The 23,858-nt window shown below is 37.6% G+C and overlaps 1 protein-coding gene across 1 annotated transcript in view; it reads left to right on the forward strand.

Annotated features, from left to right (window-relative positions):
* The first annotated feature begins 364 nt into the window (after nt 1–364).
* Nucleotides 365–23,858, forward strand: part of neo1a (neogenin 1a) — a 212,175-nt gene continuing 188,681 nt past the window's right edge. The window contains exon 1 of the mRNA XM_067456682.1: nt 365–866. Within this exon, the coding sequence (XP_067312783.1) occupies nt 794–866 (73 nt within the window). The 5' untranslated portion in view covers nt 365–793. The remainder of the gene's footprint in view (nt 867–23,858) is intronic.

Below are 23,858 nucleotides of genomic sequence, written 5' to 3' on the forward strand. Positions count from 1 at the left end.
CGGAAGACGCGCCCACTTTTGACGCAAGTGTTCATGGGGCGTAGGAAACTTGTGGATAAAACATTCTGCATTTTTACATTTAAAAAAAAACAAACATCATTTAGCCTGTTTACAAATTCATTTGGGGACCGCTGGCTGGTCCCCACAACGTAGGTGATCTCAGATTTTACTATCCTTGGATATTTTAATGCAAAAATCTTACATATTGTGCCTTTAATGCATTAAGTACCGTGCGTAAACAAATTATTTTAATTTGTAAATATTTTATTACACTATACTTATTATAGAGTGTAACCAAACGGCAAATAAATGGGGGGAGCCATTCCAGGCTTTTGTGATGGCCATGTCAGGTAATTCCTGAACTCAGTCTGATCCAGTTCCGGGTTTCCCAGGTTCCTCTGAATTCCTGCTGCTCTCGCTCTCTCTCTCTTTCTGAGATCAGTGAAAAATATCTCCAACCGTCCGGACTGGCTCACCCTCTCTCTCTTTCTTCACATTTCCACATTATGTCTGCTCTGACGCCTCTCATCTCGCTCTTCTCCAGCTTGGCTTTGGGTTAATCTCTGGAATATGGATTGACTTTGATTGCACTCGTTCGCCTGTTGAAGTTTGGAAGCGGCGGATCGTGTCTCTGCTCAACGAGCTTCATGTTTCCTTCGGCAACTTTCGGAAGTAACTCGTTCCGGATGTGTTGTTCACACCGCTGAACCGACCCGTGAGCGCGACCAGGGGGATTTTAAAACACGGATAGTGTCCGAGGCTTCACACACTTCTTTTATTCGTGTTTAAAGTGATGGCGGAGCGGGGAGCCCGGCTGCTCCTCTCTCTTTTCTGCCTCACGATCACAGTTTCACACGCTGAGAAAGGTAAGGCTGAGATTAAAGAGCATGCAAACTTTCTGCGGTGGCGACCCGCTGTCTGTAAATGTGCGAAAGCACCCGAGAGTGCAGGACTGAGTGTGTGTGACCAATATTTTCATACTACAACTAACACATAAATCGGTGATTTTATCCAGTTCACCGAACACACACACACCGTTAAGACATCCTCATAAATCAAAACACATGCGAAACATCCCCTTTTAATCTTTATATTTGGCTTATTTACTGCAAAGGTGTGTTCTGCATTAACTTCCACCTGAATAGAAACCCCATTCCTTCATTAAAAATGGAAGAAATTAGCCTAAATCTCATTATTATCGTGCCTGAGAGCTTAAAGAGTGTTTTCCATGCATTGTGTCTCTAAGAAATCATATATATTTCTTTTGCATTAATTTGGGTGAATAGTGCATTTGTCTTTGACCGAAAGACAAAAGGTATGTTTTGGAAAGAACATCTACCATGTTTATTTTGATGTGTGTAGCTATAATTCTGTCTAGAATGAATTAAACAGTCAAACAAAAAATATTGCTTATGAATATAATGCTGTCTTTACACTGCTGACATACTCTGTATAACCAGAGAAGATGCCTTAATGCTGCAAATGAGGTGTTAAATGCATTTACACTGACATTGCAATATCTGAATATTCACAACATTAAAGATAATCTATAATTCTTTAAACATATGCGAAATGTCCCCTTTTAATCTCTATAGTTGGCTCATTTACTGCAAAGGTGTGTTCTGCATTAACTTCCACCTGAATAGAAACCCCACTCCTTCATTAAAATGGAAGAAAATGAGCCTAAATCTCATTATTGCCATGTCTGAGAGCTTAAAGAGTGTTTTCTATGCATTGTGTCACTGTAAGAAATCATAGATCTTTTGCATAATAGCATTAATATAGATATTTTGGGCATTTGTATTTGACTGCACACTTGATAGAATTTTTTTTTTTTTTTGGAAAGAACGTTTACCATGTTTATTTTGGTGTGTAGATAAGTATGGGTTGAACTAAAGAAAATTAATTTAAAAAACATTGCTAATGAATATAATTTACGAAATATGAAAATTACATGAAAATTTTGCCCGACCGATATATTGGCCGATAAATCTAAATCCAAATTTTAATAACATTTTTGAGAGCTTGATTACAAAAACAAAAGACACCATAAAAATTAATGTCCCAAGCACGCAATTATAATGTTTTTATTATAATTGTGTGGAACCTGGCACTTAAACATATTTTCCTTTTTGTAGGGATTTCAATCATATTTAAAGCAATACAAAAACATCATGATGAACAGTGAATCCATTCATTATCGGCTTAAATATATCGGACAAATTTTCTTATTAAAAATATATCAGCTGAGACCGATATGGTGGCCGATATAATCGAAAAAATGCATCTCTAAAAATAGAAATATGAAAACAAGTACATTAACAATTAAATGATGACAGTGGCAAAGTTGAAGATGGCATTGTACTTAATTTGCACAGTCGGCGTTACCATTTTTTACATTTGGTACTGTTTTATTTGCCATTGCATTGTTGCACAGAATATGGAGCCAGCACAGACTCAACTGTGTAAATATGCCTTTAGAGAAAGTGGTTATTTTTGCCTACTAGATCTTTTGTTAGTTCATCTTGAATATTACAAGTCTTATATTCAATTTGCATGAAGCATCATTTAACTCTTTCATTATTATTGGCAACATGTTTCCAATAGTTTGTGCTTTGTTATTAGGATCACGTATGGGGAAAGCAGGCCGTAGTGGAGTTTGCGGCGGGGCTGTCTTGCGTGCAGAGGCTGATGAAGCGGCTCTGCTGCATGAAAAGCAATGTGCTGTGGTAAAAAATCACAGGCTTTGCTGGAGATCAGTACAAAAGAGAGGAATGGGGGGCTGGGTGGAATGGGCAGACTCTGTCTGGAAAGTAATAAAACCAGGAGATTAAGGGGGGGGAACAGGGAGTTCCTTTGGGAGTTTTGATTGATTCCAGAGAATTGGACCTACATGTGGAGAGTGAGTTTCAAGTTACTAATTGTGGGGTCCCCTTCAGAAAATATGTGTTTATTTGAAACATGTTTTTTGAGGTCCTGAAGCACACAAATGTCAACCATAAGCAGTTTTGTGAACATTAGATCACCTACATCTTGGAGATAACAACGTTCCAACTTTTCTTTGTGCTGGAAAGGAAGTTGAGTATTGAAGTTGTTTTTTGTTTTTTTTTAAAGTTGTCATTGCATAAAATTTGCATCCCATCTTATCTGAATAATCCTGCTGGGAGAGAACTGTGTGCTGAAGTCTTCCCTGTGGACAATGTAAACAGCATGCTAAACTATATAAACACCCTCACAACCTTGTCTGCAAGAGATCTGCTTCCTTCGCAGAAGCCTTCATTGCACAGACCTGAACAAAAGGACAGTGTTGTTCTAGCGTAGATAACATTTTGTTTTCTGTTCTATAGGCGATATACCTGGTTATTAAGTTAAGTTAGGCCTGGTTTCATAAACTGGGCTTAGATTAAGCCAGGATTAGGACATTTAAGTAGCTTTTATAAACATGCCTTAGGAAAAACATTACTGGTGTGCTTCTTGAGACAATACAATGGCACTGACATGTTTTAAGATATGAATGCTCAAACATGCATTTTAGGCTCGGTTTACACCTGGTATTAAGATGCATTTTGGTTGACCGAATCACAAGTGGACGACACTAAATAAATTGTAAATGGGTCTAAAAGTTGAGCTCGTCCACTTTCAAGCACTTCCAGAAAACACATTCGACCGGATTGCTTTCGTAGTGTAGACGCTCATGTGGTCGAGTGTGTTCAAACAGCCACAAAAGACCGTCTTCTCTCCGTCTACTGACCTAATGCGGGAACATTATGGGAAGAGTGCGAGCCGGACGGGATTTAAACTTTAATGGCTGGAGACCCTAGTTTGGTCTGAAGATGAAAACTTACCAGCACAATGTTCTCTCACCACTCCTGATTTCTAACACTGGTCTTGCGGCTGTCAGATCAGAAACAAAGCTGTTTCTCTATGTTCTCTGTGTTTTTCCGTTGTGTGCATGTTATGTAAATTAATCAAGATTATTAGATTGAAAGATCTGAAAAAGCCCATATATTGACCCACCCATAGATCTTCCCCTCGAAGAAATCAGGACAGAAGTGGTTAAAAGTGGACAAAAGAGACTTGTTGAATCATTTGTTCAATCGGATCACATCTTGATACCAGGTGTAAGCAGGACCTTATCTGGGACTAGTTTTAAGCCTCATCTGTGAAACTAGGGGTCAGTGTATGGATTTTGGCCACTGAAAATACTTGGCTAAAGCATTTTTGATTTCGACCAAAATAGTTTTCAAGGGACAAAACCTTTATCTGAAAGAATGATATTTAATTAGCACTTTTCCAATGACATATTTAGACCGCATCAGCATCTATTTCATGTACAAAATATGAATAAGCTACAACAGGTAAACATGTCAGCAGTGTGGAAACACTTTGCATAAAGCTGAAATAGCAATGTCCAATTTTTTTGACTAAATATCTAGAAGCGGCTTGTTTTTGTAGAAATGTACAATGACTGGTTTATCACCTGAGAACACGACTACCCAAACATCATTTTTAAATTTCTGCTTAAAATTGTAAAAAAAAAGTAGTTCTGGTGCATCACTATTATCACTTTTTTGGGTTTACCAACAAAAAGGGTACTATGGTAAATGGTATACTAACAGATTGCTCTTTCGTTTGGTCTGTGTTTTGTTTCGCTTATTTACAGTATGTGGAGAGATGTATCATAGATAAATGGATGCCATTGTTGGAAATATTCTATCAGCGCAGTAGCTTTTTTTGGCCATATAGCTGTCCATTGGCTTTTAATCATTACCCAAAGTCATCATTACTGTTGCAGCTGCATGTTTTCAGATGTCAGGGAGGATCAATATCACAGTGACAAATTAAGTATTGTCAGCAATTGAATCTCGCTGGAAATGGGGCGTCACAATAAGCTCCAGCTGAGAGATCTAGCCTTCAATGTTCTTTATTAATTTAGATGGACAATGGGCCCTTGGCTAATTGCCTAATGTGCAAATGAAGGCTTGATAGCAGCATGTAAATGGATTATGATTGATGGAGTTATTTGTTTATTGCACTAGCGGCAAAAGTGCTGGTTAATAATTTGACCTTTGTCAACACATAATTTGGGTTTCTTTGTGAGGGAATCCAACCTTTTCGGTGTCCTTGTACTAAGTGATAAGGCAGGGTATTAGTATGTTTCACTGTAAACCTGAATAAGTTCCCGGAACTCAAAAAATTGAGGCGATCGATTACCTCATATTTTTTAAGTTGATTAACTTAAAAGTCACAATTTTCCAGAATTTAAAAGGTTGTATTACCTGCTTCTTGTACCTTTTGATAACAGTTAAATTAAAGTGCTAATTTAGCTTGACTCAAATATTTGCAGTTAATATGACTTACCATTTTCTGTTAAGGTAACTCAATTATTTTCAGTTATTATAACAAAGTTTTGAGTTTTCACAGCACTTTAAAAATTAAGTACACCACCATTTTATGTTAACAAAACTCAATTTTTGTTGGTTTGTGTTGTCATTGTTTCACCATGCTGGGTACTACCAATCAAAACTTCCCCATGCATGGTCCCAACATGCATTGCGGCAAATGTGTCTCACAAACACAAAGCAGCCAGAATACTACTAATATTACACACTCAAGGGTCAAGAGCCCAACTAAAGCAAACACTTATCTCCATCATGGTGACTTTCAACAAAACTATTATTTTCATTAAAAAAGAAATAAAGTCAATCCGGTTAGTTATAAGTTAGTTCACATATCATTGTTAGGTTTAGTAACTTGCACATTTTTACTTACCGAATTTAAGATTGCACACAATGAAAAAGTCTCCATCTTAATTTGAATCGCCAACAGAGGAGGCGAAAAGGACCGCCTTTTGTAAATCTCCTCCAATCAGTGAGTTAGTTCTTGTTGCCAGACAGAACTCCTGGCATGGCCAATCACATCAAAGCAAGACCAGAGTGAGCTATTTTAATTATTTATGATTTTGAGTTCATACAACTTGAAATTTTAAGTTTATGCATTTCATTCTTCGCATGTAATTACTTAATTCTATTAAGTTATAGTTCATTTATGTTTTTAAGTTATGCTTACATATTCACAAAAAAGTTCAATTTAATCAAAAATTATTAGTTAAAATTACTCAAAAGGAAGACCATGTTACACCAACTTGAAATAATTAAGTTAGTAGAACTTTTTCTAAAACTTTGAGTATACACTATCTATTTAATTAATTTGAACGTTCGGGTTTACAGTGCTGCAATGGCATCAGGGATGGAAATTAGCACCCGCCACCAGCCAAATGCGGGTGATTTTGAGTTGTGGCGGGTAAACTCGCTTCACCTACCGGCCACCGTGGCGGGTAAATAAAAATAGCATACTGTTTCCCCTCTTTATAAACTGTGTTCAGTGCATGCGAGCGCTGCCGTATGTCCTAATTGACCAGTTTTCGCCGTCATTACCCGGATGTAGTACCAGAAGACGCGAATAAGAACTCGCGCTCGCGCTGAGAGAAGGTCCGTCACTGTCATCCGGAAGCGCGCACCCGTCTCACAGCGCGCAAATATTGAGTTATCTTTCGAGTCTTGCGCTTAAACAGACAAACTCACACAAAAAGTATGCCAACATGTTCATCTTGATGAGTATTCTAGCAGACATAGTCTGAATATGCCTTAAGTGAACTTTATACAGTCGTGAAAGATGACGCATATCCCTCTATTAGGTCTTAAAGGGGAAGTCGCCTTTACTCTGTTTAATGTCAAACAAAAGGACATCACTCACTGCTCGTCTTGATTGAATAGCTTTTGTAAGTTTATTAAGGATTAATCTTTCATTTAAACAGTTAAATATGCAGTTATTTTACATTTGATTACTTTATTCAATTTCTGTACCTTTCTGCAGGCCAGTAGACCTGTACATTATTATTTAATACACACGAGTGAGGTCGAGTTAAACATTTTAGTTTGAATTTTATTTTATACTGTGGGTTGTTGCAATTTGCTAAATAAATATTTGCATAATTTGTAATTGTAACTTTACTAAAAATCAAGGCATTGCAATTGCATTAATTAATATTAAAGTTTCAAATAATAAATCACAGTCATAGCATTAGCCATAAATGCAATGGATAATTGGCTAAATTTCTTTTAGTGCTTCGGTTTCAGCTAATAAATTTTATTTTGGTGCATCCCTACTGACAATGTTCTGCTCGGTGTGTCGTCAACACGCTTCAGGAGATGCCAAAACTAGTAGTTTCATTGTTGGGACTAAAAACCTAAAACTGGAAGCCATAAAAGACCACAAATCATCCAAATGCCACATCCAGGTAAAAAAAAAAAAAGAGCACACAGAGCCCTACTCATTTAATGAAATGTATATCAGTTCATGGTTTGTGTGTGTATTAGAGTGAAAGAAAATTTTTTCAGTATTTCATTGAGATTTGAGATTAAATAAACAGCTTAAGTAGTGTAGAGCTTGGCTTGTAGTATTAATTTTCACGTGCAGTTACACATTGTCGGTTATAAACAAGAAAGTGGCTGGTAAAAACATTGAGTGGCTGGTAGATTTTGAAATCCACCAGCCACTGTGGCCGGTGGACAAAAAAGTTAATTTCCATCCCTGAATGGCATACTACTTATTATTTTATTCATATTGCAAGAATATGTAGAATGCAATGCATTTGACATGACCTTCCATTTAGATAGCAAAAAAAATCTTGTTTTTATCTCTCTCTTGACTCCTCATTAGATCAGACAGTAAAGTGACTCTAAATTGGAGTTTAAAATAGGCATATTTTGTTTCTGACGACTGAATGTCACTTGTGGATTGAACATGCCACGTAGTGAGATCATCTGGCAACAATTTAGCATGCTACAGTTTGAAATGTTCAGCGTTGCATGCTGTTTCAATTATTATTTAAAAAAATAGTACTGTATATAATAAGGGGAATGTAGGCTCAAGTATTCCATTCCGAGCCAGACTTGATTGGCTGTGTCAGGAAGCCTTAACGTCAGCACAGACCATTCATCAGCATTTCTCTTTTGGTGGCCTCTGAATTGATGTATGAATGGTTAGGGCTACTTGTGAAAATTCGAGTCCATTTATCAAAATGGTGAGCTTCTGCTGTATGAGATTATTGGAAAGATTTCCAAGCCAACCCTGGTCAATTCTGCTCCATTACCATCAGTAGTGTATCATTATGTTACTGAGCACACTATTTTAGTGTAGCATTTGAGAAAATGACCAGTCTACACAAATACACACGAGGTAGTGCATACGGCTTTTTGTTGTTGTTGATCGGATTCCGACAAAATGGTCATGCCTCCGGAATGTTTGGTGGTCAACACCCTCATTTGGGATCGGAGTGGTTGCAGTTCCCAGTGGATCTCTCTCTTACCACCCTCAGCAGCTGGAGAAGATTATGATGCATGTGTGATATGAATGCTCGTACTCAGTGAAGTGAAGCAAAATCCAAGCTTCTGATAAGCCATTTTGTAGTGTCTTCCTCTTAGTTTGTTTATTTTGGCCCTTACAAATCTAGAATTATGCTAATATTAAACAGTATTTAAATAGCTCAATTTATGAGCAGTTATGCAGACAAATGACACTAATAATAATAATAATAATGTGTTCGATTTATATAGCGCTTTTCAATACACTCAAAGCGCTTTACATAGAAGGGGGGAATCTCCTCAACCACCACCAATGTGCAGCATCCACCTGGATGATGCGACGGCAGCCATATTGCGCCCAGAACGCTCACCACACCAGCTGATTGGTGGAGAGGAGACCGAGTGATGAAGCCAATCAGGATATGGGGATGATTAGGAGGCCATGATGGACAGAGGCCAATGGGCAAATTAGGCCAGGATGCCGGGGTTACACGTCTACTCTTTATCGACGGACATCGTGGGATTTTTAACGACCACAGAGAGTCAGAACCTCGGTTTAACGTTTCATCCGAAGTACGGACACTATTAATATTTCTCATATGTAGGGTTACAGATTTGAATTAACTCTGTTTTAGGCATTATTTAAACTTTGTGTTTGTTCTGTAGACTCAAATCATAATCCAGAATTGGTATTGGGTATGTATAAACTGATATTATATCTTTTATTATGCAATATGCATGCCTATTTCCCATATTTTTTTACATTTAGATTACCTTTACATCTCTTTAAAAGACACACACACACTTTTTTTTAATAACACTTAATTATTGTTTTTAACAGGTCTCAAAATGAATATCCATTTGTGATGCCTAAATGTACCAAATTTTATATCTAGCATTTTGTTATCATTAATCCCTAATGCTCATAATAATTAATTGGTTTGAGTAGGGCAAACTTAAATTGAACAAATTAGTTTTCTAGTCAAAGCATTGTGTTGCCAATTAGAAAGTTCGCATTTAGTGAATTAGCTAGACTAAAATATTTTAGATTACATGATCATTTTAAGTTTAAATGTATTGGCTTACGCACATTTCAACTAAATATGCAGGGGGACACGAAAACTGTAAAAAAATCAAAAATGCCAAAAAAGGGAAAGAGTAAATATCAGTGCATTACATAACTTGAAGAAAGTCCCGAGTCTGGATTCTTATAGAGTTGTGATGGTGAACCATTAAGTGACCCAGAACACCCTACTTCGGCATTTAGGCAGTTCTGTGGTGGCACAATTCTGTTGAGCATATTTCACAGTCAGCACCATACCAAATGCTGAACTACAGCAAATATGAGCTCTCAATTGCGGGAAACATTTTTTTTTCCATGTGCAAAACTGCATATGGCTCTGATCAGTCCAACTGAAACCCATTTAACGCTGACCCAAATTGTTGAAATGTTTAGTTTTCGTTCTTCTTCCTGACCGTGCGCTGGCTGCTCACATGCATGCGCTGCCATGTTAATTAGTATTGTTCTCTCTCTATCTTTCTTCGCTGCTAGTTGGGCTGTCATGAAATGGGGTCTGCTTTCTTTATGGCCTGTTTCGCAGCATTTCACTTTATCGTTGCAGTCTCTCCACACACCTGCTGAATATTCTGACAAGCTAACTTGTACTGTTCCCCTTTATTTGGTGTGAGTAACGACAGCATGAAGTGATATCTGTGCCAAGCATCCCGGCAGACTAAAGCTGTGAAGCCATTGAAGGTGATTGAAGCACCCTGTTGTTGTTGCACATTGCTTGAGCTCTGATGACGGGCTCCGTGGGGGCCTTACCTCGCGGCTTTTGAATAAAGGTCTCATAGTGTGGCCTGTAGAAATATCACTGAAGACGGATAATGAATAAGCTCAACGTTACTGCCAGTCTGCCTGAACTCGGCCTGTGGCTCTTGGCAGCTCAAGCCGTGCTTAAGATCTTCTCGACACGCCATCCTGAGGTCGGCTTCTGGTTTATCACAAAGATCCAGTCAGGGCTCGTCACACCTTCCTACCCCAAAAGCAAACATTCCTTCCTTTGCTTTACCAAGAAAGTGTGGAAAATGGAACGCTTCGACTCAAACATAGGCCTTTTTTTTGTCTTTGCATGTAAAGTAGAATCCTATTTTACTTGTCACCTAATCATTAAAGGGTACATAACACACGCACAGTTTATGCCAATCTTATGTTATTATTAAAGGTGAACTATGTAGTATTTTTGCAGTAAAATATCCAAAAACCACTAGGCCAGTGTTATATATTTTGTTCAGTTGAGTACCTACAATATCCCAGATGTTTCCAACTATTTGTAAATTGTGAGAAAATTGCTATTTTAACTAAGGACCGGGACGTTGCAGCATTGCATTTGAGGGAGTCGCCTGTCAATTGCGTCATATCTGCGTTACGCTCGGTTTCGGCTTTTATTTGGCAGGAGAGCTTTACTCTTAGCAGTGTGAACAAGTGAACGCACGGAGTAACGTCATAACATCGTTTTAAACACACTTAAATGTATCTAATATGATAAACAGAGCTCCATTACCTCAAAATCATAACCGGAAGAGCGGATCTGTGCAGGCGCCCGGCAAATGAGTCCCGTTAGGGCTGGACAATAATTCAATATCAATATATATCGCGATATAATTTTTTTCAATAACGGTGATATGATTTTTAAACACATTTCCGATATTTCGATATGACTGACGTTCAGGGCGCATGCCATCAGAAAGAGCAGAACACGATTGGCTTCTTGCGTGATGACGTAGGCCTACACCACGGACACGCAGCCAGTGCTCAGCAGTAGTAGGCTGATAGATCCAACGCGGCACGTTTTAGCTACAAAGAGAGTTTCCCTGACCGCAACACAAATGTGACTGAACGAGCTTCCACAAGTAAGGAGAAATAAATAGTTGATAAGAGAAGAAAGACTAACTTTCTTTAGTGGCGTGGAAGTGGTTAGTCTATCTAAAGCACTATTCGCACGGGATTAGTATTATCTAGGGACCTCTGTGATTTAGAAATTACTCTCTCACATCTGAGTTTTGCGTGGCGCATTCGCACGGGATAAGCAAAGCCTGTGATTTTACTCGAATTTACTGACTTCTCCCGGATATGATGTTCGTTATAGATAGCTGTATGAAATCATAAACAGGCATCGATATCGTTTTGATTATTTTACAGTAGCCTAATAAATAAATATAATTTCGTTCATTTAGCGAACAGACGCCATGAACTGAGCTCAGACCAGCGGCAGGAATCAGATTTCATTTATCACGAGTAGGAAGCTGACAATATACGGCGGAAGATTCAGTTTCAAAACTAAATGTAAAAGCGCCTATTTAAACAAGATTGTCATTGTACTATACTGTTCTGTTCTGTTTTTCATTCAGAACAGTATTGATGTTAATATTAAACACACCATTCAATCAGATTACTCTCAAATTGATACTCATTCTAAAGTGAAAGTATAATCCGTGTGGGTGCGGCTGCACGGGAATTAACGGTGCGCATTATGAATGCAGACTTTATTCTTCGTGAAAGATAAAGATAGAAATGCTCACAGGGAGAAAAAAAGCTTGCAAAAAGTATATACAATCCGCCTAATCCTGGCCAAATCACAGCGATGTCGATTCGCACGGGACTAATGTTATCACAGGACCTCGGTGTTCGGCGAAATATGGTAGGTAGGCTAATTTGCGGGGGAATTTTTACTTTACAAATTACAGACATGGCCGATTCGCACGGGGTTAAGATATACATCGACATAGATGCATCAATCTAATGTCTAACAATACGATGCCAAGCGTTACAAATAATCCATGTAGACTAATTATGTAAGAGGCAAGTGGCACATTTGTTTTAATACTTTCCACATTTGCACACAATGACATGTATTAACACCAATGCGTTCATTCTCGTTTAAATTACCTTTCAAAGCTTGTGAAAGACGGTCAGACATGGCTTCACGAAAATGTATCATTTTCTCCTGTTTAAAGCCTTGCAAAAGCAGCGTGCACTCATCTCAAACAGAGCACAAATAGGCCACTGAATTGAGTCTTATTTTATTTATTTTTTTGTGCATCAGTAGATAAAGGTATAGTTTTGCATAAAAGGAGAATATAGCGCTATGAATCGTTCTTCACTGAAATTTAAAACTTTAAAGAAAATGCTCAATAAACTGCGTCTGCGAAGTGAGAGTCTTATGTTTATTTGAAGGTGATTTCACATTTCTTGTTCGTATAAAGGCTAAATACAAATAAAAGGTGAACATTAATTTATTTGTACCGTTTTTATTTCCAAAATATTATATAGTTTTATAGGAGGAGGTTTCATAGACTTGGCAAATTAATTTGTCAGAAGTTTGTAGGTACAGAAATTCTTTGTGGCAGTTCTTGGTAGTTTTTCTAAAGCTTTTATATAGTTCATATCGATATCGAAATTATATCGTATCGACCAAAATTAAGAAATATATCGTGATATAAATTTTGGCCATATCGTCCAGCCCTAAGTCCCGTCCCGTCATAATAAAAGTCCCGGTATTCGCAAGGCGGGTATTTGTTTAACAATCGCTCCAGCAGCTGTGCTCAGGTCCACAACACTCGGTTCTGCTCTGCTTTAGACTACAGTAACGTTAACAACCGAATGCATGAACGTGATTTCTGCCCGAGTCCTATTCTCCACCGGCTGTGATGAGAAGACCACATCTCCCAAGATGCTGCGCTCACACTTTGCGTCATCAAACTACGCATTTGTTTTGAATAGGGGCCCTCCAGTGGACGAAAGCTGCATAGTGCACCTTTAAGTATCTGTAGAGAAGTATTGCATCCTTCATGTCTCAGAAGAGTCTTTAGTTTCATCATATTGATAAAAGACAGATGTGCGGTACCGAGTCTTTCTGAAAACAGCCGAGCTTGTGGAGGCGTGCAGTGGGCGGAGCTAACACTAACACACACACACACACACACAAAATCATGGCATTATCCCTGGGTGGATAACTTTTCGATTCACTATACGTTGGTGTTGTTCACATTATATGACTTATGTGCTGATTGCCAACTCCGGAAAAATAAACTGCATCCACTGTTTCCTTAATGCTGGGTTATTTGGGATTCTCAACAAGTTTATCTTTCCCTCACAACCAGAAACACAACAAATAAAAACCAAATGACAGCGCCGCCAACAGCTCCCGTAACCCAATGAAGCAGTGTAAGTGCATGAAAAATTAGAATTGATGAAATAGCACTTACCCCATTTTGATATAATTTACTTGGTTCAATATCGATATAACTTCCAAAATTGGAAACCTTGAATAGTTCATAGTTATTTCCTATTGCAATAAATGTAAGCTTTGCAAAACAATCCAAGATTTTCAGTAAATGACGGCTTAAATTTCAGCTGGTTTCTCACACAAAGCTATCATTTGGCTTCAGAAAGCAATTAAAATATCGCAAGAATTGTAGGAACCACTTGTATGTTTCTTTGAATTAGCATTTTGCATTTAAATCTTGAAATCTGTCTTGATTTGTTATAATTCGATTGAAACACCGTACAAAATATGATCAATAAGTTATGACAACATTGCTTTAACTGATCTTTAACTGTTTTTATAAGTTTTACACGTTTCTACTCATTTTTAAAGTCAGTTTAATGTAATTTAAGTTGAAATGACTTCAACATCCAAGTTGATTGTACTTAAAGGCGGCAGCTTTTTTAACATTGAAGAACAAAAAAAAAAGCTTCTTGTTCATTAAAAAAAGTAAATTTATGAATAACATGAGTGAATCAATTCTCACAATATTTATTTGACAAACGAAGGCAAGATTTGCCAAGGTTTTCACCCAAAGAAATCTGTTATAAGGCGTGTTAATTATGTATTTCATAACATGAAATGAGTACAGAATCTCTCAGTTGATGTTAGTCGCTGTGAATATTGAATGCTTTGGCTGAAATAAGTCTCTGAAAGGTAGATTGAGGTCCTTTTGTGATTTGTGAGATGTGCTCTTTTTGAATCTTTGTGGAAATAATTGATGTCTGAGAGCCGCCATAAGGAACAGGGCATTACTTGCCTTCTATATTACATTACAGCCAGATTAATGTATACATTTACAGTTTTTTTATGGGGTAAGCCATTTTGGGTGGCTTTGTTCTGGGTTTTTGCATTTATAAGATGGTTTTGCAGCTGCAGTGCATGCCAGATGAGATGTGAAGAATTTCCTGCCGATGGTTAGTAGTGACGGGAATGATGGAAACCAGCTGCTCTGGGTCCCCGACCTCAAGATTTGACCTCTGACCAGGCGATGGATAAATGCAGCTGGAGAAAAAAGCCAGGAGAAGAAGATAAAGCCAGAAAAGCACCTGCAGAGTAGGCCTGACATTCCAGCACAGGATCCTTGGACACGTGTCACATGATCCCAGCGAGCGTGTGTGTGTGTGTGTGTGTGTGTGTGTGGTGGTTGTGGTGCTGGTGGGGGGGATCATTAAGAGGAGGCCAGCTGTTACTGTATATGCCTAATGAGCGCTTTTATGGAAAAGACTTGATGAACACGCACATTTGACCAGCTACCTGTGGAATAAGTACGCCCACAGATTAAGCTCCACAGTTTTTCAATTTAGACTGTTTTATTCAGTTTTTTTTTTGTATGTATACTTTGGCTGAATTTTTTTGGGGGATTTGACTAAGTACTGAGTAATATACTACTTGTATAGGGTTAGGGTTTAGTTTCCTGTAATTATGTATAATTTATAGTAATTACTACATGTAACATGTAAACAATATCTAAAAAATGCTGGGTTAAAAACAACCCAAGTTGGGTTGGAAATGGACAAACCCAGAAATTGGATTGTTAGAATGGCTCCATTCACTGGGTTCAACCAACCCAATTTCTGGGTTTGTCCATTTTCAACCCCATTTGGGTTGTTTTTAACCCAGCTTTTAGTGTTACCAAATAAAAATTGGGTTAAACTTTATTCGATTTTTATGCATTAAGTACTGAGTAATATTAGTTAACTACGCTTACTATAGGTTTAGGGTTAGTTGCATGTAATAGTGCATGATTTAAAGTTAGTACTACAATAAGTACATGTAACATGTAAGTACTCCGTAAAATAAAGTGTTACCAAAAGTTTAACTATTGCCCGGAAATGACATGAATTTTCTAACTTAATCCAACTTTTCATCAGTGATTACATAGTCATTTACTGTTGGAAAGTTGAGTGTGCAACACACATAATGTATCCCTGTCTTCACATTATAATTATAAAGTTACAAATAGTTAGTTTGTGGTCGTTCATACTCTTGAAATATTGTTATTATAACCTTTGTGCACTAGTATATTTAGGTAATGGTAGTAGTTAGTGCAGTACTTTATAAGTCCATTCTGCAGAATTTTTTAATGCTGATTGCATTGTTGGAGTATAACAGTTACAGACCAATGCAAATGTGCACCATTTCACTTATGCACTCGAACAAGAAGCAAATGAGCTATTTGTCTAGATTAAAGTACTTTTTTTGCAAAGGGGAGAAAAAAAATTCCTGGGATTCTATCCAATATAATAAGGTTTGATATTAGTAATTTGATTTGACCATTTTGGAAGAGATAGTACAGGCCTATTATGTTCATCAAAAAGCAATTACAGGAAACCACTACTGCGGGATGTATGGTAATTATACAAATCTCAACTTATATCTTCCGTTTCTCACCTCCAGACGCTTACACAATCACCCCCACTTCATGTGAATTAAGCAGAATCGTGTACACAATAACTTTATGATTGGATAATTAGCAGTTGGACTCGGAAGATATCACAGTCATTACCCTTTACGTCTTTTTTTGGGGCAATATAAACACCCATGGAATTGTCTATACATGTTGAGCTTGCACGGATAATATTCACTGAGCTGTATGGGCTGACCACACCCACGCCAGCCCGTAGTCTTACAGCCGCTGCACACATTCCCAGTAATTCACGGTCAGGGTGGTGTCGCATATTGCTTGCTGAAAAAAGGGGGGTCAGGGGTTCAATTGCCCCCCCTGGGTAAAGCCTTAGATGCATAGTGACTGTACGGCTGCCCCACGCTGACTACAATGGTAATTAATTTCTAATGAGGGTTGGAGCGCTCGCTTGTGCCAGCCTGCATTGAGCCCACGGGCTCCAGACGTTTTCTTCTATGCCCCATTTATTTAAAGAGTTTGTAATATTCTCCAGTAGGTCAAGAGTTGCTTTTCGATTTATGATGTTTACTCTCCTCGAGTAATTTCTTTTAGTAGCTTTTCAACACTTTTATTTTGATTAGATCGCAATATTGCGATATGAGAGAGATTTGTCTTTTCGGTCTTGTGAGATGAAATGACGTTTTCACATAATCCTGGTTCTAGTTCAATAAACCCATTCCAGTTTAATTCCGTTTTATAAAGTTATGCTCTTTATGCCTCATTTCATTGCGCATTCAATCGGTTTTAATTAAAGCCGGTGACTTGTGTATTGTGGTTTTGGGTCAGTGCTGAATTGTGCAATGCTTGTATTGATAACATTTCCTGAGAGGAAGCTATTCTGTGAAATACAGGAAGCCATTAGGAAGTCTGGGCCTCACATCTATCTGCAGCCAGTAAACAGAGACCGGCCCCCTGTGTAAGCAGTACGGATGAGCCTTGGTGCTCCTGAAGAGGATTTTGTTGTGGAATTTGTTGGTTATTTGTGCAATGTTTTTGTTAGTAGTGTAACACGAACAAGTAGACACAGATTTAAATAGACCAATGCTTAAGAGTCTATAATTGGATGATTATTTCAGCGATTATGTTTCTTGCGTGCTATGTGTTTGGCAACAGTTCTTCTAACCCTAATTGATGGCCATGTTCCAGGATGACAATGTCAAGATTCATCAGGCTCAAACTGTGAAAGATTGGTTGGGATGGAGCATGAAGAATCATTTTCAAACATGAATTGACACCTCTGAGCGCAGAGCTTTAATTCATTGAAGGTTTTTGGGATGTGCTGGAGGAGACTTTACAGATTGCTGGACTCTTGCATTGGCAAAAACAATGTCCATCTTCCATCTTGATGGAAATAATGTCACCGCATTTATTTTCATCAAGAGGTGCATACATTTTTGGTCAAGATCTTGCTGTCGGGTCAGACTCAGGTTTCTTTGTAAAAAAATCGACATATGCGTGTTGGGTTTGGGTAAGAAGTGATTTGGGTCGGGTCCAGATTTTTGGACCCGCTGAGTGGACAGCGTAAATATGCTACCACAAAATATTGAACTTTATTCAATGTTTATTCAGAAATTTACTACGACTGTGGACAGAGTTCTCTGAAAAGCATACCAAGTTTATATTACCTTAATTGAATTACCACATTTTTAGTTTGTTTTTGGTTCCTGTGATTCAGTAAAATGTTATTTTGTTGGTATCATTCATTTATGTAGCAAAGGACTTGCATGCCAAAGTATCAGCAACAGTATTAGTAATGCTTTCAGTTAATACTGCCTTTGGAACATTTCATTTAGATTCCCATCATATTTTCCAACGTTTTAAAAAAAATGATAATGGTTTTCAATCTCAAGTGCTCTTCAAATATCACTTAACCAGCATTTCACAGCAATTGTATAATTTTTTGCACTGATGTTCAATTCAGCCTTTATTTTAGAGATCCTAGAGTCGGGATAATTTAAGTGTGCTTGGAGCGATGATCTTGAGAATGAGATTTACCTAATAAAAACCATTGTTCATTTCTAATGCTTTGCAGTGCACAGATTGATTTTGGGTCCTTGACGAGCTCTGGAACTCATTCGGGTTGTTGTTATTGAACCCTTGTAACTGAATTACTCAAGGTAAACCTTTCCTAATATAATTTCAGGCTTTGCCGTCCATTTTCATCTGGCGAGTCTCTTACGATAATGAACAAGTAAATGTGAGCATTAAGGTTGCTGTGTGTTTCTGGCAAATACCAAAAAAAAAAAAAAAAGCTATGCTGTCTACTTGCACTTTGGGTTTCTTCAACAGACATGTTATACGGAGCATTGATCACCCATGAAATCACATATCGCCAAACATCACTCCAGGATCTCGGTGGAAAATTGACTAGCAGTTAAGTGGTTTTGGAGCGGTGTTGTATTGGGCCCCCGAGAACCTCCGTGATGCCTCGCTACGTCTACCCCGTTGTGCGGCGCTCCTATTTGAATTTCAATCAGAGCTTGATGTGTTGCTATGTGAAGGCATGGGGGATGGAGGTGAGGTGGAATATGTGGCGTGACCAACGGAGACTCATTTGAGGCTCATTTGTGTCCGCCGGCGTCCCAGGGGACACATACCGTAAACTGCTAGCCGCTGGGCTCGCAAACACTATTTTTACTGACGTCTCCAGATAGCTCAGACTGAAGGTGGTACAATCAATATAAACCCCCTCCCTACCTCCCTCCTCCTTCTCTGTTTTGTGTCACTTCATCATGTGCTGTCACATCTACCACACCTTGGTTTGTTATATTGAATTAAATGTGCTGTGGTAGCCCGTGTCATTCACTCCACGGGGTTCAAGACCGTAATTGTATCCCGGACTCCATTAAACAGCCATATGTTTTATGGGTATTTACCATAATGTGTGATTGAATTATTCCGCTTGTGACACCGTGCGTTCCTTACAAATGCATTGCACTCTGGGAAATGCTAATGCTGCGTTTTCTCTACCTTTCCATATGGCGCCAGGCCTCTTTGTTGGTGCCAAATGAGCAGTTTTTGAAAACGAGATTGTAGGCGACAGTGTGTAAAAGACTTAAGGAGGACGAAAAGGACGAAGCTTTCAAGATGAACAACAAATAATTCATGTTTTGGAGGTACTAGCTCCACCAGAAGCCACATTTGATCCATTTCCCCTTGCAGCCGGCTTCCATTAATAATGGATGGTAGTTTCTCCCCCATCTGAGTCCTGCGGGGCACAAATCCCCCCACATCCCTCCACTGCGTTTCCCACCATTGACTATCCCGGTTGGGTTCAGGGCTGAGTTTATACATCATATCACACCCTGCTTTACTCCTATTGTTAGTTTAGCCAAGTGCATCAGGAGGTGTCTGCTTTGTTGTGTTACAAAGCCGACTGTCACGATATGACGTTTTAATAGAAATTCTTCTCTGTTCTGTTGAGGTCACCTCGGACAATGCTTCAGATGCCTTCATGCTGTGCTAAAGGAGCCATGTGGGTTTTTTTATCCTTCTCCTTCAGCGGTGGCACAATGTGGAGGGGTCAGAGACTGGATGAGCGGCGCACTGGAGATTTATTGCTAGTTTAGAGTTGAATAGGAAAGCTGTGAGACATGCCAAGTGTATGATGTAAGAAACTGGCCAGACTTACTCCCACTGCCACAGCAAATGAAGAAAGTGATGAATCAATGAGAAAATTAAAGCACGCCTCATGGTGATCTGATTCAGAACCCTAAATCATGGGGGGAAAACTAGGTCATACCAGTATAAGATGGTCAGACTGGTTTTTGGCATATGATTGCTGTTTTTTTTTGCTGGTCTGAGGTGGCCTACCAGCCCAAAACAAGCTTAAAGGAATATTCTGGGTTCAATACAAGTTAAATTTAATCAACAGGATTTGTGGTGTAATGCTGATTACCTAGGGGTGGAACAATACCCTCATGTCATGATTCGATGCATATCACGATGCTGAATTCACGATATGATTTATTTAAAGAAATAAGGTAAACGATTAACAAAAAATGTACTGTTGATTTAAAATGCTAAATTTGCTGTTACGTTGGGGTGGAAATGAATAGGCCTGGACTTGGTGTTGATGATAAAAATATTCATGAAGCTAAAAATTATTTTACACTCTGTCACTGACTAGATGTATTAAAATAATGTAGGCCACTTTTTACTGTCAATATAAGATATTTGGTATTATCAGGACCCACAAATATCCCCCATTGGATTATTAGTATACATTATATAACATTTATATATTGTAGTTTAATGTAGAACTGACACTAAAGCTCTGTATTCTGTTATTTTTTATTTTTGGTGAACTACATCACTATCCATGATACATACTGCCTCAACACATCCACCTGATTTTATCACATACTATCATTACCATAAACCCCAGAAGACTATGAGGATATGCTGAAAGCTTTACTGATCCATTAAGGAGCTATAGTTGGTAATATCACACTGTACAGAGGTGTCTGAATCCATCTGGTGTAGTTGGGCTTCTCAAGAACAGAACATATTATTTCCTTTTAAATTGAGAATGATCACGATTCTAAACGCAGCTAAACAAGATAAGGTAATTTACCTGAGTTTCTGACAACATTTTGATTGTTGTTAAATATATTTAAAAATGTTTAATTCATTTTAATGGATAATTTTGAATAAATCAGTTGAGTGAATGATTCAATGAATCATTAAGACTTCACTTGTTTCATTATTGAATGAATCAGCATTTTAGAAGGAATCTATTGAATGATTGATTCAGTGATTCACTCGTTTCATTACTAAATGAATCAGCATTTTGGAACAAATCTCTTAAGTGAATGATTCAATGATTCACTCGTTTCATTACTGAATGATTCACTCGTTTCATTACTGAATGATTCAGCGTTTTGGAACAAATCTCTTGAACGAATGATTCAATGATTCACTCGTTTCATTACTGAATGATTCAACATTTTGGAACAAATCTCTTGAACGAATGATTCAATGACTCACTCGTTTCATTACTAAATGAATCAGCATTTCTGAACAAATCTCTTGAAAGAAGGATTCAATGACTTATGACTGTTAAATGTATGTGTTGTGTAATGATGTAATACACTCTTTATTTGAAACATCAAGTTACTTTCAAAAGAAGATTTACTCAATTTTCATCGCTACCATAGACATCAGTCAGTGTTTATATCTGAACTATACACTCTTATCCCAGTGCTTCTGTGATGATCTGAATTATAGTGAGATCGTTTGTGAAGCTGTTTCACATCTAACACATGACAAAGGCTCTCTCTGGATCAGAACACAGATCTGAATGATCGCTGTGATTGTCAAAAGTTTAACAGACATGGAGCTGAATCGCTGTCATTTAGGAATAAGATCACATTGTCTGAATCGACTTCAGTCTGATGAATCGTGCAGCTCTACTACAGAGCAGTTTATTCATTTGATAATCCAGCCGCTCATTGTGTGCCTAATTTAACTTCTACTTTTTGAATATTGACTGCAGTTAAGCACTTATCTGAGCTTTGTGAATCGCATTTGAATTTCCTATTTCAACCGTCAGAAAGCTTGAAATTATTTCCAGGGTGCTTGTCATCCTAAAGGCGATTGCTTCTGTCCATCAGTCTTTCTGTCTTCTCATTGATCCATGTGACTCATGAATATGTAGAAGAGGCTGCTGAAAAGGAGATGGGAGGAGTTATTGATGTTTGACATTGAGAATGTGCTAAAATTGCTCTGAAATCATGTTCTCTGGCCACAGAGATTAAGAACACTCTAGAGAGGATTTTTTTTTACCTCCATTTGTTCCCTTGCTAAAGTTAATGCATTATTATAATTGGGAATGTGGAAGGTCTGTCAGTCCTTTTGACATTGTGTGTTTCACAATAACACTTCACCTCAATGTTATTTTAGTATTATCACTATTGTAGTATTCATTAATATTTTAAAGTAGATTATATGTTTCATTTTAATTTGAGTAATTTTGTGTGCTTTTGACATTTTTTATATTTCTATCTAGCTTTGTTTCATTTAGTTGCCAAAGCAACATTTTTTATTTAAGCTTTCTAAATGTTCTAAGAAGGTTTTTTTTTTAATCTAATATTAATATTTTATTTTAGCTGTATTTCAATTAACAAACTCTAATTTTAATAGATTTAGTTAACAACACTGCTTCAGGGAGTTTAGGGCATTAAACCCATTATTTTAAGTCAGATTAATTTAGGTTGAAATGGCTTAACTATCTTCATTTATTTTTTACAGTGTTTAATATACAGTGATAAACTTCTAAATAATTTTTTTGTTAATATTGGTGTATTATTGTATTATTATTTCTCACAAAAACTTTGTAGCAATTTTTGTATAGCATTATAAATATATAAAAAAACCTTTGCCTGTGAAATCACATGCATGTTGTGCGCAACCAACATTCAAATGCATAAAACAATGAGAGAAAAAAGATCTTAGAAAGTACCTGTAAAACCACGAATGTGTCTTAAGGTCAGTAATACCTTATAATTTGATGTTTCTATGACTTTCATTTCTGTACATCAAAATTATTGGCATACTGGAAGGGATTTTTAACCTTTACCTTTAGGGATTAGAGCTGCAAGAATATGGATAAATTAAGAATACATTTTTTGTTGTTTCAAATTGAGATCACAATTCTGAATAGACAACTAAACAAAATATGTATTTTACTAGAGGTTCTGACATAAAAAAAAAATGATAATTTTTTTTTTTTTTAAACCAGGTTAAGGGAATGATTCAATGACTCACTCGTAAAAACTTGTTTTTTTACTGGATGATTCAGCATCTTTGAACTCTTGAATGAATGATTCAATGACAAATACATTTTTAACAGTCATGTGTCGCCACCTACTGGTGTAACAATGCAAACGATGCACTCTTTATTTGAACTGCCAAGTTACTTTCAAAAGGTGAGTTCCTCTATTTTGATCACTACTGTAGACATCAGTGTTTATATCTGATCTATAAACTCTTACCTCTATTCTGTGATGATCTGAATCATTGTAAGACAGAAATAATGAAACTGTGGTTGAAAAGCTGTTTCATATATCTGGATCAGAACACAGAGCTGAATGATCCCTGTGATCGTCCTTCCCAAAGGTTTAATAGACATAGAGCCGAATCGTTGTCATTTAGGGATAAGATGATCACGTGGGTGTTTAAATTAAGGTTTTAACGAGATTAAGATATAACGTTTTTTAGTACAATAACAATAGTAAACACGCTTCCCTGTGAAAGCAGATTGTTCTATGAATAGCCAAGCTGAATTTGTGATACACAAACGACAAACCCTAATTCTCTCTTAACTATGATTGCACTTACTGCTAACTCTGGTAAACCTCAAAAGCTACTCGAAGAATCACGTTTAGAGGAGTAAGTGTGTTCAGCTCCATTCATAGCAGTGCTATGAAACGCGCTAATTGCTTCTGTACAACTGCTGTTAAAGCAAATATTTCAGCTGCAGCACAGACGTGAATGTTTTTCATAAGCGGCTGGCACAAGCAGGGCTGTATGTTTGATAGATGTGCATGGGTAATGATTGTATACAGCATCTCAGATGTCTAAATCGGTGTCTGCTCGAAGAAAATGATCACGTTATGAGATGGTGTCATAAAAGACAAGGCGGACATTATTGTATTAGTTCTCAGATATGAGCGTTTCTTCACCCAGGGGTTAATGGTGTGGTTTGATGCTTTTGTTTATATGCTGCATGTCTGGAACAAAAAACTGATTCTGATC

The sequence above is a fragment of the Pseudorasbora parva genome, chromosome 1, assembly GCF_024679245.1.
Source record: "Pseudorasbora parva isolate DD20220531a chromosome 1, ASM2467924v1, whole genome shotgun sequence".
In the NCBI taxonomy this organism is placed as follows: Eukaryota; Metazoa; Chordata; class Actinopteri; order Cypriniformes; family Gobionidae; genus Pseudorasbora; species Pseudorasbora parva.